The 15,059-nt window shown below is 45.9% G+C and overlaps 1 protein-coding gene across 7 annotated transcripts in view; it reads right to left on the minus strand.

Moving 5' to 3' along the window:
* Positions 1–15,059, minus strand: part of Dnaaf9 (dynein axonemal assembly factor 9) — a 133,866-nt gene that overhangs the window by 18,360 nt on the left and 100,447 nt on the right. For all 7 annotated transcript variants that reach the window (XM_075962196.1, XM_075962194.1, XM_075962198.1 and 4 more), the window contains 5 exons: positions 14,774–14,891; positions 12,077–12,165; positions 11,007–11,165; positions 4,423–4,548; positions 2,085–2,122 (listed from right to left, as the gene is read on the minus strand). In XM_075962196.1, coding sequence (XP_075818311.1) covers positions 2,085–2,122; positions 4,423–4,548; positions 11,007–11,165; positions 12,077–12,165; positions 14,774–14,891 — 530 coding nt within the window. The remainder of the gene's footprint in view (positions 1–2,084; positions 2,123–4,422; positions 4,549–11,006; positions 11,166–12,076; positions 12,166–14,773; positions 14,892–15,059) is intronic.

The raw sequence follows: 15,059 nt of genomic DNA on the forward strand, positions 1-15,059 counted from the left end.
CGCTCTATAGACCAGGCTGGCCTTGAACTCAGAGGTCTGTCTGCCTTTGCCTCTTAAGTACTGGGATTAAAGCCTGGAACGTTGATAGTTGATAGTTCTGCATCAGTTTCCTGAGTGCTGGGCTCTAAGTGTGAGCCACCAAGCCCAGAGTGCACTACCAGCCAAGCAACTTCCTCCATTTCCTTGGAAGTTATCACAGTCTGAGTCAGCTTTCATTCCTAACTTTAGCTCAGAATCTCCCAGACTTCCTCTGTCAAGACTAGTGGCCTTCTCAGTCCTCAGGCTTGTTTTTCAGCAAATAATCCACAAACAAACAAACAATTAAAAACAAAAAACCCATAAAGTCTTCCCTGGCAAAAGAGATGCATGCCATTAATTTCAGCACTCAGGAGGCAGAAGCAGCTGGATTTCTATGATTTAGAGGGCAGCGTGATGTATAGAGCAAGTTCCAGGATAGTCAGGGCTACACAGAAAAACCCTGTCAAAACCAAAAGACAGACAGATGGGGTGTAGTACACTTGGTAGGTAGAGGCAGGAGGGTCTCTGTGAGTTCCAGGCCAGCCAGGGCTGCAGAGATAACCTATGTCAAATATTCTCTTTCATGCGTGTGCACGTGCGCACACACACACACATACACACACATGAAGACATCTTACTATGCAACCCAGGTGATCCTACTACTCAGCCTGCCACAGCTACCCTGAAAGAAATGGCAATTCTGGTTTGCCTTTTTTCAGACAGGGTCTCACTATATAGTTCCAGACTGGCCTGGGACTTACTAGGTCTGGTTCTACATAGAGATCACCTGCTGTACTAACTCATACTTGACTTCAGTTCTGACCTATCCATTCAGACATTCCTGTTGAGGTCACCAGTGCCCTTCACACTTGCAAAAAACCAATGCTTGTTGTTTGTTTTGTTGTTAAATTGTACTTCCCTTGAGGTCTCTGCAACATTAAACACAACTGATTTTTCTCTGTCTTTGATATTTAAAGTACTGTTTCTTCCCGTTTCATCTTTCAAGCTTCAGGATTTTCCAAACCCCTTCGCATCTCTGGCCTTCTAATCTTTTCAACCCCATGTCTGGATACTGAATATCTGTCTGGGCCTTTGTCTTTGATCATGGCTTCGAAGCCTAGAACCAAGGATCAGAAAGCCTCCCACATTACCTCCTGTTCCAGTGTCTCTCTTGTGCTTTCTATTCAAGGGCAGCTATCTTCAGCTTTCCTAATCCTCTAAACCAGAAAGCAGAGGCATTCTAAATATCTCTTTTCCAGTTTTTGCCCCACAACTGGTTTGTCAAAAGGTTCTACTAACCCAACCTCCACAAAACCCGAATCTACTTGGATTAGGCACTAGGGATGGACCCAAACATTCATTCCATCTTGTTGCTGCTGAACCACAGCTTATACTAACCCAGCACTTGGGAGGTAGGAGGAGGAGTATCAGGAGTTCAAGGCTAGTCTGTGCTACAGTGACTTGTGACTTGAAGCTAGTGACATGAGATTCTGTCTCAGAAGAGCAAAGGGGGACCGCTACTACCTGGTATGCCAAGTCCAATAAGAACATTCCTCCTTGGTCTCCTGCCTGCGAAGCTGCCAGCTCAGCGGTCTGCCAAGACAGCCCTGGTGTGTTGTTTTTATTGTCCCCATGGACTGGCAAAGGGATCAGCAGGGTACAAGCAGGCTGGGGACATTGAGCTGTTTTCTTCTATTGGAAACTTGCCTGCTGTGCTGATTCAGGAAGCTCCCCCCAAGCCCTCCACTCCCCGAGGCATATCCCCTCATAGCACTGAGCATCTCAGAACCACTGCCAGGAATTTATAGTTTATTCTGCATCTCCAGGACCCTAACAACCTTGCTAACCTAGAGGTTCATCAGCGGCAAGGCCAGGGCAGGAATGCTGCTGCTGAGTGAGCCAGGGTATCACAAGAGAGCTCCTGAGGATGTGTGTCCACCCAGCAGGACACAAGGACCAATTCTGTATGAAGTAGATTCCAGAAAGGTAGCAGCACAGAGAAAAGCCTACTGTATCTGAACAGAATGTGATGGGCACATAAGCAGGAAACAAAATGTACTGCTTACCTTGTGAACACTGGTCAAGACATTTAGGAAAGAGAAACCTGAGGAGAAAAAAAAATGTATTTCAAAACCATTTATTTCAGAGTTGTCATTATTTCCCACAAAAGCATGAATCTGACTGATAATGCAAGTGTCAGGTGGTATTAAGCATTGAGAGAACTATAGTTATTCAAAACATTCACAGTTTTACACTGAAGTTCATGTCCCATAGAAGTTCCTACCTGGCAGCTGGGTGGTGGTGGTGCACACCTTTAATCCCAGCACTCAGGAGATAGATCTCTGTGAGTTCAAGGCCAGCCTGGTCTACAGAGTGAGTTCCAGTACAGCCAGAACTATACAGAGAGACAGACTCTGTCTCGAAAAACAAACAAAACAAAACAAAAAGTCAAACAAATAAAAGTTAATTAAAATAAGAAAAAAAGGGGGAGCTGGAGAGATGGCTCAGAGGTTAAGAGCACTGGCTGCTCTTCCAGAGGACCTGAGTTCAATTCCCAGCAACCACATGGTGGCTCACAGCCATCTATGATAAGATCTGGTGCCCTCTTCTGGTATGCATACAGAACACTGTGTGTATAATCAATCAATCAATCAATCTTTTTTTTAAAAAAAGAAAAAAAGAAAATTCCCAAATATTATAATGATCCTCTTAGAGAAGAGAGCTACCACTGATGAGTTTTATCACGTTCCCACAAGGATGAGCAGCACAAAAGAAGTCAGGAATGACTCCGCTGCTATCTATTAGCAGATGAGAAGCTAGGTGAGGGTTGGTAAGGAGGCTGAGCATCTTGCCCAAGGCATTCCCTACAGGACTAGGTTTGTCTGGGTCCACAGAGCTCCATGGTTCCCAGATCAGCAAGTCAGATGCTTAGGAACACAGTTTTATTCTTTAATTTATTTCATAAAACAGCTGGACACATGCCATAAGGACCAAATTTGGTAAATCCTACTTTAGGATATTAATTCAGTTTTCTTCCTGACTCTTTCATAATTTTTGTCTGTCTGTCTGTCTGTCTGTCTGTCTGTCTGTCTGTCAAGACAGGGTTTCTTGGTTAAGCTTTGGAGCCTCTCCTGTAACTCACTCTGTAGACCAGGCTGGCTTCGAACTCACAGCAATCCACCTGCCTCTACCTCCCGATTGCTGGGATTAAAGGTGTGTGCCACCACTGCCACTGATGCTTCCTTCTAATCCAACTAAAAGCTATTGAAATTTCTTTTCTTTTTCTTTTCTTTTTTCTCTTTGAGACAGTGTTCTTGTAGCCTAGGCTGGCTTCTGTATTTAAACATTAATTCAATTTAGCTTTACTTCTGTATTTAAATAATTATCCTTTACTCCAGTCTTATCTTATTAAATCATGTCTGTGGTACACACGATGGCACACCCCTTTACTCTTTACTCATTTGTTTTGGTTCTTTTTGGAGCCAGGGTCTCTCACTCTGTTGTAGCCCAGGCTGATCACTCTTGAGCACCGACTAAGTCATTAACTGTTTTTTAATTTGAGACAGAGCCTCACTGTAGCCTAGGCTGGCTTCTAACCAGTGACCCCCACCCCCAGCTGTGGAACAATCCTACACTGTGAAGACATATTACTCTCACTGTTAATAAAAGGATGATTGGCCAATGACTAGGCAGGATTTTCGGGGCAGAGAGAATGCTGGGGAGAAGAGATGATGCCATGAGACACAAGCGAGCAGAACGGGAAGTACATACGTGGACCCTTGGGGCAGCACACAGATTAATAGAAATGGATTAATTTTAGTTAAAAAAGATAGCTAAAAACAAGCCCAAGCTATTGGCCAAGCATTTATAACAAATATTAACTCTCTGGTTATTTGGGGGAGTGGCTGGTGGGAAAGGAAAGTCTGCCTGTATCTCTCATCTGTCTCTTGAGGACTGGGATTACAGGTCTTTGGCAGCCACACTTAACTTTCATCAGACTTATTTATTCTCTCTCTTCTTTCTGTTCCCCTCTATGCTTTTTTTTCAGTGCTGGGACTGAACCCAGGGTCCATTACATACACCTGGAAAGTCAACAACTCTGAGATGTACCACCAAGCTCACAACAGATCTTTCATGAATACTATGTACCAAGCATTGAAAAGACATGGACCCTATTCTCACAGAGCTGAAAGAAGCCTGTCTTCCATAATCTACTTTATCTTGTTCTGTGCCCTTTTGGGACTTCATACAAATCAGAGTCATGGGGTACTTACTGCATACACCACAGGCTGATGTGTTCCACAAACCAAACCTGTGTAAAGCCTGTCTCTCTGGTGGGGAGGGGAAATCACTACATTCACTTCAACCCCCCATCGTGGGCTGGAGGTGGTCTTACGTGTCTACCTGTGCTCCATGTAGCAGCTCAGGGGCTCCACACACACGGTGACAGCACCAATGGTGAAGTAGGACTTGACATTTGGGTCTGGGTGAGTCTGCAGGGCCTGGACAACATCAATGACATCTGTGTAACTAAGGGGAGAAAGCACATGGTTAGCTTCCTGGCTGTGGATACAGACTAGGAGAAGAGGGGAGCGCTGAGTGCCTGACGGCCGAGGGCTGAAGACCCAAAGTAGAAGGCAGTCACAGAGTTCCTTGGTGATACCCCACTTTATGATCCACAACATGCTTCTTCATTCCCAATTTCTCTTTCTTTCTTTCTTTTGTTTTTTTCGAGACAGGGTTTCTTTGTAGCTTTGGAGCCTGTCCTAGCACTAGCTCTTGTAGACCAGGCTGGCCTTGAACTCACAGAGATCCGCCCGCCTCCGCTCCTAGTGCTGGGACTAAAGGTGTGAGCCACCACTGCCTGGCCTTCATCCCCAACTGGGCTCTCTGGGCGGGACTGTGTTTTCTAGTCACAACTCAGGAGTCAGGCCAGACTGTGTTTTCTTTAGTTCTGTCCCCTCCCCTCAGTTCACAAGGTCATCAGATCTGTCAAACCATTTCCAGTCCCATCTTCCTCCTGGAACTCCCTCCAATCTGATGTCTTTACTTAGGGGCCAATGTTTGTAGTCCAAACCCTGGAGCTGGTTCCTCCCAGGTTCCTGTTATTCTAAGCCCAGGGGACTTTACTCTTTCAGATGCGAGGCCAAAAGATCTGTGTCCTCTTTGATTCCACTTTCTTCTTAGTCTTCAGCATATACCCGGAAGAGATCACTGCTCACGCTCCCACTGGGTCCAGACTGCCACAGTATTTTACCTAGGCCACCCCAATGGCCTCCCAGCTGCCCCCCTACTTTTGTCCTGCCTCACTGCAAACTTCTCAACACAGAAGCCAGAGGGATATGCTAGGCCCTTTGACAGACCACATCCCTGCTCTGCTCAAAATCCTCGAGTGGTTTTCATCTCAGTGCAGAAGCCGAGCCCCCGACCCTGGGCCAGGCAGCCTGTGCCATCTGACCTCTCACAGCAGAGGGGACGCCATTGCTTATCCCATCCCTTCCCCTTATCCAACCCTCTGGCCTCCTGGGTCTTCTGAGCATGCCAGGCATAATTTTGTACGCTGTTCCCTGAGGCTGGAACGCTCTTTTCCTCTGGCATCTGCCTGGCTGGCTGGCTTCCTTCAGGTCTCTGCTTAAGTGGCACTCAGTTGGTTTTTGTGGTGCTGGGGATCGAACTTACAGAGTGTTGCATGTGCTAGCTGAGTGCTCCACCACCGAGCTACGTCAAGTGGCACCTTGTGGAGACATCTTGGACCTTCACACACTGCAATGATGGTAATGCTCCTTGGGGTGCCTTGTATGCTTCCCCCCAGTTTTCCTGCAAAGCACTGACTGTCAGCTACAGTCTCCTTGTTACTGTTTTCCTGCAAAGCACTGACTGTCAGCTACAGTCCTCTTGCTATTCTGTTCTCTTTGTGTGCATCTTCGGTCCCATCTCCCCTCATTCATCCGCTCACTGTCTCCCCAGTAACGTGCTGTTCAGTGTTACAGTCCCTGAAGCCTAAAGCAATACAGGTCAATAAACTGGACATTCCACCTCCTGCAGAACTTGGGACGACTCTAAGGGGCCTCTTCACCTCAGAGACGACAGCACTGCCCCGAGGGACCTAGACTATTATCAAAAGGTCTGAGTCTATGAGGGAAGTCAGACCTGATGACAGTCTGACAGATCAGAGGGACCTGGGCCTTTGGGAGAGCAGCAGGAGGTGGGGGAGTGGACGCAGCAGCCAGGGCTATGTCCTGAGTTCCTAGTCACAGCTCACCTGCAAAAAGGAACTCACTTTATGTAGCGAGCTGCGTGGTGTCACACCTGATGGAGATGTATAATCAACTCCTGAGATGGCTAAGGCCTGACCTATGCTATGATCACACAATGATTATCAGCTGCCTGCATATGCGTGAACCTATGGGCAGTGCCCACCTGGCAGTTAGGTGTTGGCAGCCCATGCCTACTTAAGGGCTGGGAGAGGTTTGCCCGCAGAGAGAGAGATAGGAAGGAGAGAGAGAGAGAGGAAAAAAGGGAGGGAGAGAAAAAGAAAGAGAGAAAATGTAAATAAAGTCCTGAAAACTGCTGCAAGAAGAGCTCCGGGTGTTGCGTTTTTCCTTGCTGGCCGAGGGTGGACGCGACAACTTTATCCCAGATTAAAGCATCATCCTCCATCCTGCCCAACCATCAGAGCCATGGGGAGGACAGGATGTGGGTGCCAGGCTGCTCCAGGGGTGTTTACTTATTTATTTTTATTTTATATAGGTTCTCACTGTGTACCCCTTGGAACTTGCTACCTAGAACAGGCTGCCCTTGAACTTGTGGAATCCTGCCTCCATCTCTGAAAAGCAAGGATTCCCAGCCTGAGTCACTCTGCCTGGTTTGCTCAAGAAACCGAGGCTCTACTCTCTGGCTTCTCTTCCTGGGCATGTGTGCATCCATTCCCAGTGCAGTACTTGGGTAGGCCTGGGTACAGGGGAGCCCTACACACTGCAGGCCCTTCCAGCAAGCAGCACATTGGAAAATAAAGGATTTCTGACGGGGAAGGATTCCTTTGAGTTCAAGGCTAGCATGAGCAAGGTACCAAGTGGATAGTTAGCCAAGGCTATGGAACAAGGCCTGTTTTGTTTTTTTAAAGATGCATTTATTTTATGTCAAGATGTAAAACTTCCAAAAAAAGAAGATCCCTTTTATAACTACATCTATTTCCCTTTCATTTACCCTATCCTTAAAAGCTCGGCAACTGCCGGGCGGTGGTGGCGCACGCCTTTAATCCCAGCACTCGGGAGGCAGAGGCAAGCGGATCTCTGTGAGTTCGAGGCCAGCCTGGTCTACAAGAGCTAGTTCCAGGACAGGAACCAAAAAGCTACGGAGAAACCCTGTCTCGAAAATCAAAAACAAAAAAACAAACAAACAAAAAAAAACCTCGGCAACTACAAGTATGATTTTTAAGAGTAAAAGAACACTCTAGGACCTGGGGATATAGCTCAGTTGCTAGAGTGGAAGTCACAGGTTCAATTCCCAGCACATATAAACTGGGCATAAACATGCCTATAATCCCAGCATTTGAGATGTAGATCAAAGTTCACGGTCATCTTCAGCTACATGGTAAGGCTGGGGCCTATGAGAAATGAGAGCCTGTCTTAAAAACAAGACAAGACCTTGAACTTCATTTTTAAAACAATGTTCTATTCAGTGTCAAAGCCTCTGAGATGGAAAACGAGGGGAAATAGTCACTGGAGACTAAGGAACCCTCTACTCCTACAGTACAGTCTTTTCTCCAAAGATATGCTGGTGATGGGGAGCGGGGAGAGCTGGAGAGACAGCTCAGCATTTAAGAGTGCTTGCTGTTCTTCCAGAGGTCCTGAGTCTGAGCTTCAGAACTCACACTGTGCAGCTCAGTTATCTGTCTAGCCCCAGAGGATCTGATGCCCTGGCCTCTGCGAACACTAGCATACACATGACATACATAGATAAATACACACACATACACACACACACACACACCAAAAAACCCCAAAATAACAAAACTCAAAAACTAAGACTGGAGAGATTTCTCAGAGCACTTGCTGTTCTTACAGAAGTCGTGGGTTCAGTTCCCAGCACCTACATGGTGGTTTAAGATTGTCTCTAACTCCAGTTTCAGGGGAATCTGATGCCCTCGTCTGGTCCCCATATGGGCACTGTATGCACATGGTATACATAAACACACATGGAAGCAAAACATTCACATACATAAAAAAATCAGAGGCAAAGTCGGGTGGCAGTGGCACATACCTTTAATCCCAGCACTTGGGAGGCAGAGGCTGGTAGATCTCTGTGAGTTCAAGACCAGCCTGGTAAACACAGCGAGTTCCAGGACAGCTAAGGCTGTTACACAGAGAAATCCTGTCTTGAAAACAAAAACAGCTGGGCGGTGATGGCGCATGCCTTTAATCCCAGCACTTGGGAGGCAGAGGCAGGTGGATTTATCTCTTTGAGTCTGAGGCCAACCTCGTCTACAAGAGCTAGTTCCAGGACAGGCTCCAAAGCTACAGAGAAACCCTGTCTCAAAAGACCAAAACCAACCAAACAAACAAAAAAACCAAAGACAAACAAATGAGAGATATGTTGATGAAAAGAGAAGACAGATTTAAGAAACAAGCCAAGTGTCATGGCGACTGTTGTGCACTTCTAGCACTCTGTAGGCTGAGGCAGGAGGATCACAATCTGAGGCCAGCCTTCACTATGTAGTATGATCAAAGACAGAGGGAATTCTTTTTTTCTTTTAAGATTTATCTATTATTGGGGCTGGAGAGTTGGCTCAGAGGTTAAGAGCACTGGTTACTCTTCCAGAGATCCTGAGTTCAATTCCTAGCAACCACACTGGTGGCTACAACCATCTGTATTAGGATCTGATGCTGTCTTCTGGCCTGCAGGTGTACATGCAGAGTACATAAAAGATATGTAAATAAACAAAATTTAAAAAATAGAATAAATTTTAAAACATTTATTTATTACTTACTATGTATACAGTGTTCTGTCTGCATGTTTGCCTATATTACAGAAGAAGGCATGAGCTCTTACTATAGATAGTTGTGAGTTACCATGTGGTTGCTGGGAATTGAACTCAGGACCTCTGGAAGAACAATTATTGCTTTTAACTTCTAAGCCATCTCTCTAGTCCAGAATTCCTGATATAATGTCTAGTGCTAAGAAGTTTTATAAGCTATAAAGCAGGTTTACTGTTGGCTCTAAAAAAAAAATGGGTCAAATCTGTAAGTGCCTTAGTAAAGAGTCACAACATTTAGCTGCTCTTTCTTTCTTTCTTTCTTTCTTTCTTTCTTTCTTTCTTTCTTTCTTTTCTTTTCTTTTCTTTCTTTCTTTTTTTGAGACTCTCATATAACTCAGGTTGGCCTCAAAGTCATATAGCCAATGGTTGATCTTCCTGCTTCCATCCCCCAAGTGCTAGAATTATAAGTGTGAGCCATCATGGCTGGGCTTAGCTGTTATTCTGACTTGAGTCCATTAGGATATCTATGGTGTCCCTCATACCCTGTGGTATGATTGGGTGAATGCTGGGTCTATGCTGCATGAGATAGAAGTAGCTAGAATATCCAACATTTTTACAGACTTGTAGAGTCAGAGATAAGGAGTCAACAAGATTCTCTGAATGAATGGATAATGGAAGTGACTTTAGCTGAGTATACTGACAAACCGGCAAGTTCTCTTCTAGGCCCCCACTCCCTGTGACTCAGTTCTGACAAGGGCAGAACAGAAGGTCGTGATGCTGAGTTGACCCATTCCTCTGACTAGTAGAAACAACAGAAAACCCTAAGAAAACAAGCAGTTTCAAGGCCCAAGTCTCCCTTTGATGATTCCTGGCCTAAAGGGCTGACAGAAGGGAAGCTGCGATGGGTCCGACTGCAGCCAGGTCTATCAGTGCAGGAAGGTCCCAAGGGTGCACACTGCCACCTACCTCCTTTCTCAGGATCACCATCCTAGCTCCTCCCAGGTCCCATCACTACAACTGGGAGCCCAAACAGAGCTTTGGATCTGGGTCTATTCTTAACTGGAAACAGTAATTGTTGCAAGAATAACACAAAGCTTCTTTACAACCATAACACCAGAAACAAGCCCAGCCCCTGCTCTGTTCCCCTGACAACACATTCTTTTCTGGGCCCCGGTGCAAGACATTCCGTGGAGGGCCAGTGAACAGTTCTCTGGAGCAGTGGCACATACTCTGCCAAATCTTTGTTCTGAGCTGGGAAATGGCTCAGTGGTAAAAGCATTTGCTATGCAAGCATGAAGATGTGAATCTGAAAAGACATGGCTAGGCCCACCTGTACCCCAGTGCTGTGAGAGACAGAGACAGAAGCCGCTAGCCTAGCTCCAGTCTTAGTAAGAGATGCTGACTCAAAGGAGTGAGACAGGTACAGCAAGGGCATACGATGAAAGACATCCTAAATCTTCTTCTTGCTCTATGTGTGAACACACACACACTCACACACACACGGGGGCAGAGGCCCATCTTCCCTCTGACAATAATGGTACTTACAGGGACTTCAGGGTCTACAGTTAAAGCAGGCTCCTTGCTCAACTATACTATGTGTATTTCTCACTATGGGTCCCAGGAAGGTCTTCTGGGATAGCCACTGGAGAACAGGGAGATGGGTAGGGCTTACAGACTATGTAGGGACAGGGGCCAAATCTGCAATTCCAAAAGAGGGAAGAGTGAGACAGATGAGGCTCCCATACCTAGATGGCAAGGTTTAAAGACTATTATCAATCATTCTATAAATTACCGGAGAATCTTTACCAGATTCCCTAATTCCTCACATCTTGGGGATATTACATTATGGAAGCCAGATTTTGTGTATGTAGCTATCAGCTACCCTTAGCAGTATGGCAATAGCATCCTGGCCTTTCTGAGGAGTGTTGGTACATAAAAGGTACATAAAAAGTAACAATAATGACAAGGTCCCCATCCTCACTTCCATGCCAGGCCTCCATCGCTCACTCACCCTTGTAATACCACCAGCAGTCTGGTCTTCTTGCGGATGTAAGCTGACTGTCGGGCAGAGCGGTTCTGCTGGGCCTCCAGGGCACTGGAAAGGTATTTTTGGAAGTGGGCAGCATGGAAACATTCAGAGCTGTCCATGATCTGGCGGTATACCATCCATCTGAAAGCAGCAAAGGTAATCTTGCATAAGGCTACATATGGCCTGCTCATAGAAAGTTCAGTCATGGATTTAAATATGACCAGCAGTCTCAAAGATATGCTTCCAATTACTCTATCTATGGAGAGATAGCTATTGTGGCACCACAGGAAAAGACAGATCTTTGGCTCGTTTGTAGAAAATCTCCTTCCACCAGGAAAAAAGACAAAGTAACGTATGGTCAGAAGGCCTCAGACGTGAGAGACTTCTGCCCTGGCAGTGATTTCCTGAGTGAAACGGCTTTAGTGCCATGCTTGGTAAAACTAGTAAGAAATGGGAAGGGTCAAGAACTCAGAATGTTTTAGAAAAAAGCCAGTAATGCCAGCATCCAAGAAACTGAAGCGGAGAACTTCCAATGAATTTGAGGCCACCATCTCAGAGAGACAGAGGCATGGGAGGGGAGAGGGAGCAGGAGAAGGAAAGGGAGAGGGAGAAAGAGATGACATGAGAAAGAAAGGAGGGAGAGGGAGGAGATAGAGGGGAAAGGGGATAGAAAAGGAGGGAGGGAGAAAGAGAGAGAGAGAGAAACAAGCACACACAATCTGGGTGTGGTGGCTCTGCCTATAACCTAGCACTTGGAAGGGGGAGGCAGAAGGATCAAGAACTCAAGGTCATCCTCAGCTACAGCTACAGCAAATTCAAGGAAAGCCCAAACGACAAGAGACGATCCCCCAAATAATAAAGAATGTTTATAGGACAAAACACTAGATGTGAGGATCTGGTTAACCTGTAAACACTGAACAAGGCCCTAAGCACACGGTATTTAATGAGGAGAAGACGGATGACTGTTGTGCCAATAATGTCATGCTAAATGCCAGTAGATGGCCCAGGAACATGACCTCCTTCCCCAAAGCTAAAGCAGAAGCCATACTAACCTGCCGTACTCCTTATGTAGAGTAACCAGGAAAGCACAGAGCTTGTTAGCATGACAGCCAGGGAGACCAGTTACAATGCTGATGACGACCTACATGAAAGAAATGTCATGTGGGTTTCTAGTTCGACTACAGAACACTGTGTAAGACGTAAAGAAAACCAGTCTCCAGAGCAAGACTTTGTGGGTTTGAAGTTCAGCACCACTACTCACTCGCTCCTTGATTTACAGTGAATGATAAGGTCTACTGTCCTGGGTAGGCTTTTCTTTTCTCTCTCTCTCTCTCTCTTGGCTAATCTGACAGGAGCTAGAGTCAAATGGTAAGAGGTACCTCAACTGAAAAAATGCCTCCATTAGACCAGCCTGTAGGCAAGTCTGTGGGACATTTTCTTGATTGCAAATTGTTAAAAGGCCCAGCTACTGGGGTGGCTCATCCTTGGACAGGTGTTCCTGGGTTACATAAGGAAGCAGGCTGACTGGTCTATAAAGCGAGTTCCAGGACAGGCTCCAGAGCTACACAGAGAAACCCTGTCTTGAAACAAACAAAAAGAAAGCAGGCTGAGTAAGCATGGGAAGTAAGCAGGCCAGTAAGCAGCACCCCCATGGCCTCTGCATCAGATCCTGCCTCCAGATCCCTGCCGACTTCCCTCAGTGATGGAGTGTGACCTGAGAGAGAAAAGCTGAAATAAACCCCTTTCTCCTCAAGTTGTTTCTGGTCGTGGTGTTTTATCATAGCTCTAGAACACAAGCTAAGATACCTACTTACCTTACAGGGTAGGTGTGAAGGTAGTAAACAAGTAAGTAGTAAACAAATTTCTATGGAACATTTGTAACTGTATCACTTTAGAGAGCCTAACTTTCTTATGACCACAGACCTCTAGTACAGGAGACACTTAGGGATAGTACATTTGCTCCATTTCTAGGGAGCAGAAAGAAAGTCTGGGGAAACAATGTCCAGCTACAGTGGTGTGGAAACTGCTGAGCAGTGGAGCTCTCCTGAAGATGCTTTTGTGGGCTGCCTGTGGTGACTCAGAACTCCCGGGTATGATAAGCTCTCTGAAAGCCTCTCATGGGGGAAAGGGGAAGAACCAGCCCAATGGTCCTAGCTCCATTGCACTAGCACACAATACTAGGTTTCCCTCAGGTAGACAGCCTAAGGTCATTTAAGGAATTTACTGAACGAGGGAGACCAGCAGAGGAGGACAAGACTCATGTACTCCCAGAAGATTTATTACAATGGCAAGGCCTAGGAAGGCCTGTCTACAGGATGCCTTCTTTTCCTATTGAGAAAAAGTTATTATGGAGCCCAAGCTGGCCTAGAACTCTATGCCACCCAGAATGGTTTCAAAACTGCAGCGATCCTCCTGTCTCCGTCTCCTGAAAACTAGGACAGGCCATCACACCTGGCTATGTTTTGTTTTATACCAGGTGAGACCAAGACAGCCCGTCACAGATCGTGTGCACTAACGCTGAGCTTGACATCTGGAAGCAGCTGCTTGTGTGAGCACAGAGACGGCTGCTGATCTCTTTTCTTCTGTGGAAACCCACAAACCCCAGTTCTCCTTCCAACCTGGGACCAAGGCTCCCTGCAAGTACTAATGTAACTCACACTGTGCTCTCCCTGCTACCCCAGCATTTCCCGTCTTGCTCCCTACTCTTCAGTGCTATCTCTCAGTTCCTTAACTCACACATGCACAGTCAAATATTTCCTTTTTGTAAAAAGCAACATTAGAGTTTATACAGAAAAGACTTTAACATATTTAAGCACAAGTGGAAAGAGAAACAGAAACATCTATGGTATTTCACCCAAGATCATGGGTGTAGAATTATTCATTTATTTATTTTATGTGTGTGGGTGTTTTGACTGCATACATGCCGGCATACCATGTATATGCAGTGTCCTTGGAAGCAAGAATCCCCTGAAACTGGAGTTACGAGCCACTGCGAGTGGTGGTGCTGGGAATCACACCCAGTTGCTCTACAACAACAGCCAGAGCTCCCAACTGCTGAGCTGTCTCTCTAGTTCCGGATGTGGGCTTCTTAAGATCCACCCAGTCAGGTACTCTTACTTAAAGGCCAGTACTATAGCACTTTTTAAATAAAATAGCACAAGGCAGGCATCTGTTTCCTTTACCCTCTTATCTAGAAGAATTATCCAAAGGAAAAACGGAGGGTTCTAATTGCATTGTGCTATTTCCTTAAGTAGATGAACATGTTTTAGACTTGCACAGAAAAAAACTATGATATGCAGCTTCCAAAGGAATGGTGGGCAGAGTCAAGAGGAGGGAAATGGAAACACGAGGCAGGAGCACATGAAGGTCTATTCTGAAGAAGAAAACGCTGAGTATCACCTCACTCTGGCGATTACAGCATGGGCAGCCTTCCTCTTATTGACAACATAATGTGTCATCCAATGCTAGGTTGAGTCATTGTCACAACCAGAAAGAAGCGACAGCTTGAGAACACACAGCAAGAGTTTAAAAGACCTGGAGACGCAGGAGGGCAAGGCACAATGTCAGGGTTGGCCAAGGTCATGGGGTCTGGCCTGACAGTCATTCTATAAAGACGGTTTCATGTATATAATTATCAGCATTCAAGGAGGTGGACACACTTATGAAGGCCTCCACCTGTGCTCCTGTTAAACGATACAGACTTGCAGATTATCCTGCTGTAAATTCTCAGCATGTTTGGTGAACTCTACCTTGTCACTTTCTAATCCTTGAGCAGGGCTGATTTCAGTTTGCTGCAGCAGGCCTGGAAGATGGGTCCTCATCACAGGCTCCTGACCAATGCTGCCGACAGCAAAATGCTGGAGAAACCTAGAAAAACAAAGACAACTGTCACATCACTGTCACCAGCTTTGCTGGGCATGTCAACTCACACTAGACATTTATTATCTAAGTGCTATAAGCCTTAAAGATTTTTTTTTCTAGGCCAGGTGATGGTAGTATACACCTTTAATCCCAGCTCTCAGGAGGCAGATATCT

Source organism: Microtus pennsylvanicus, chromosome 2 (genome assembly GCF_037038515.1).
Source record: "Microtus pennsylvanicus isolate mMicPen1 chromosome 2, mMicPen1.hap1, whole genome shotgun sequence".
NCBI classification, from domain to species: Eukaryota; Metazoa; Chordata; class Mammalia; order Rodentia; family Cricetidae; genus Microtus; species Microtus pennsylvanicus.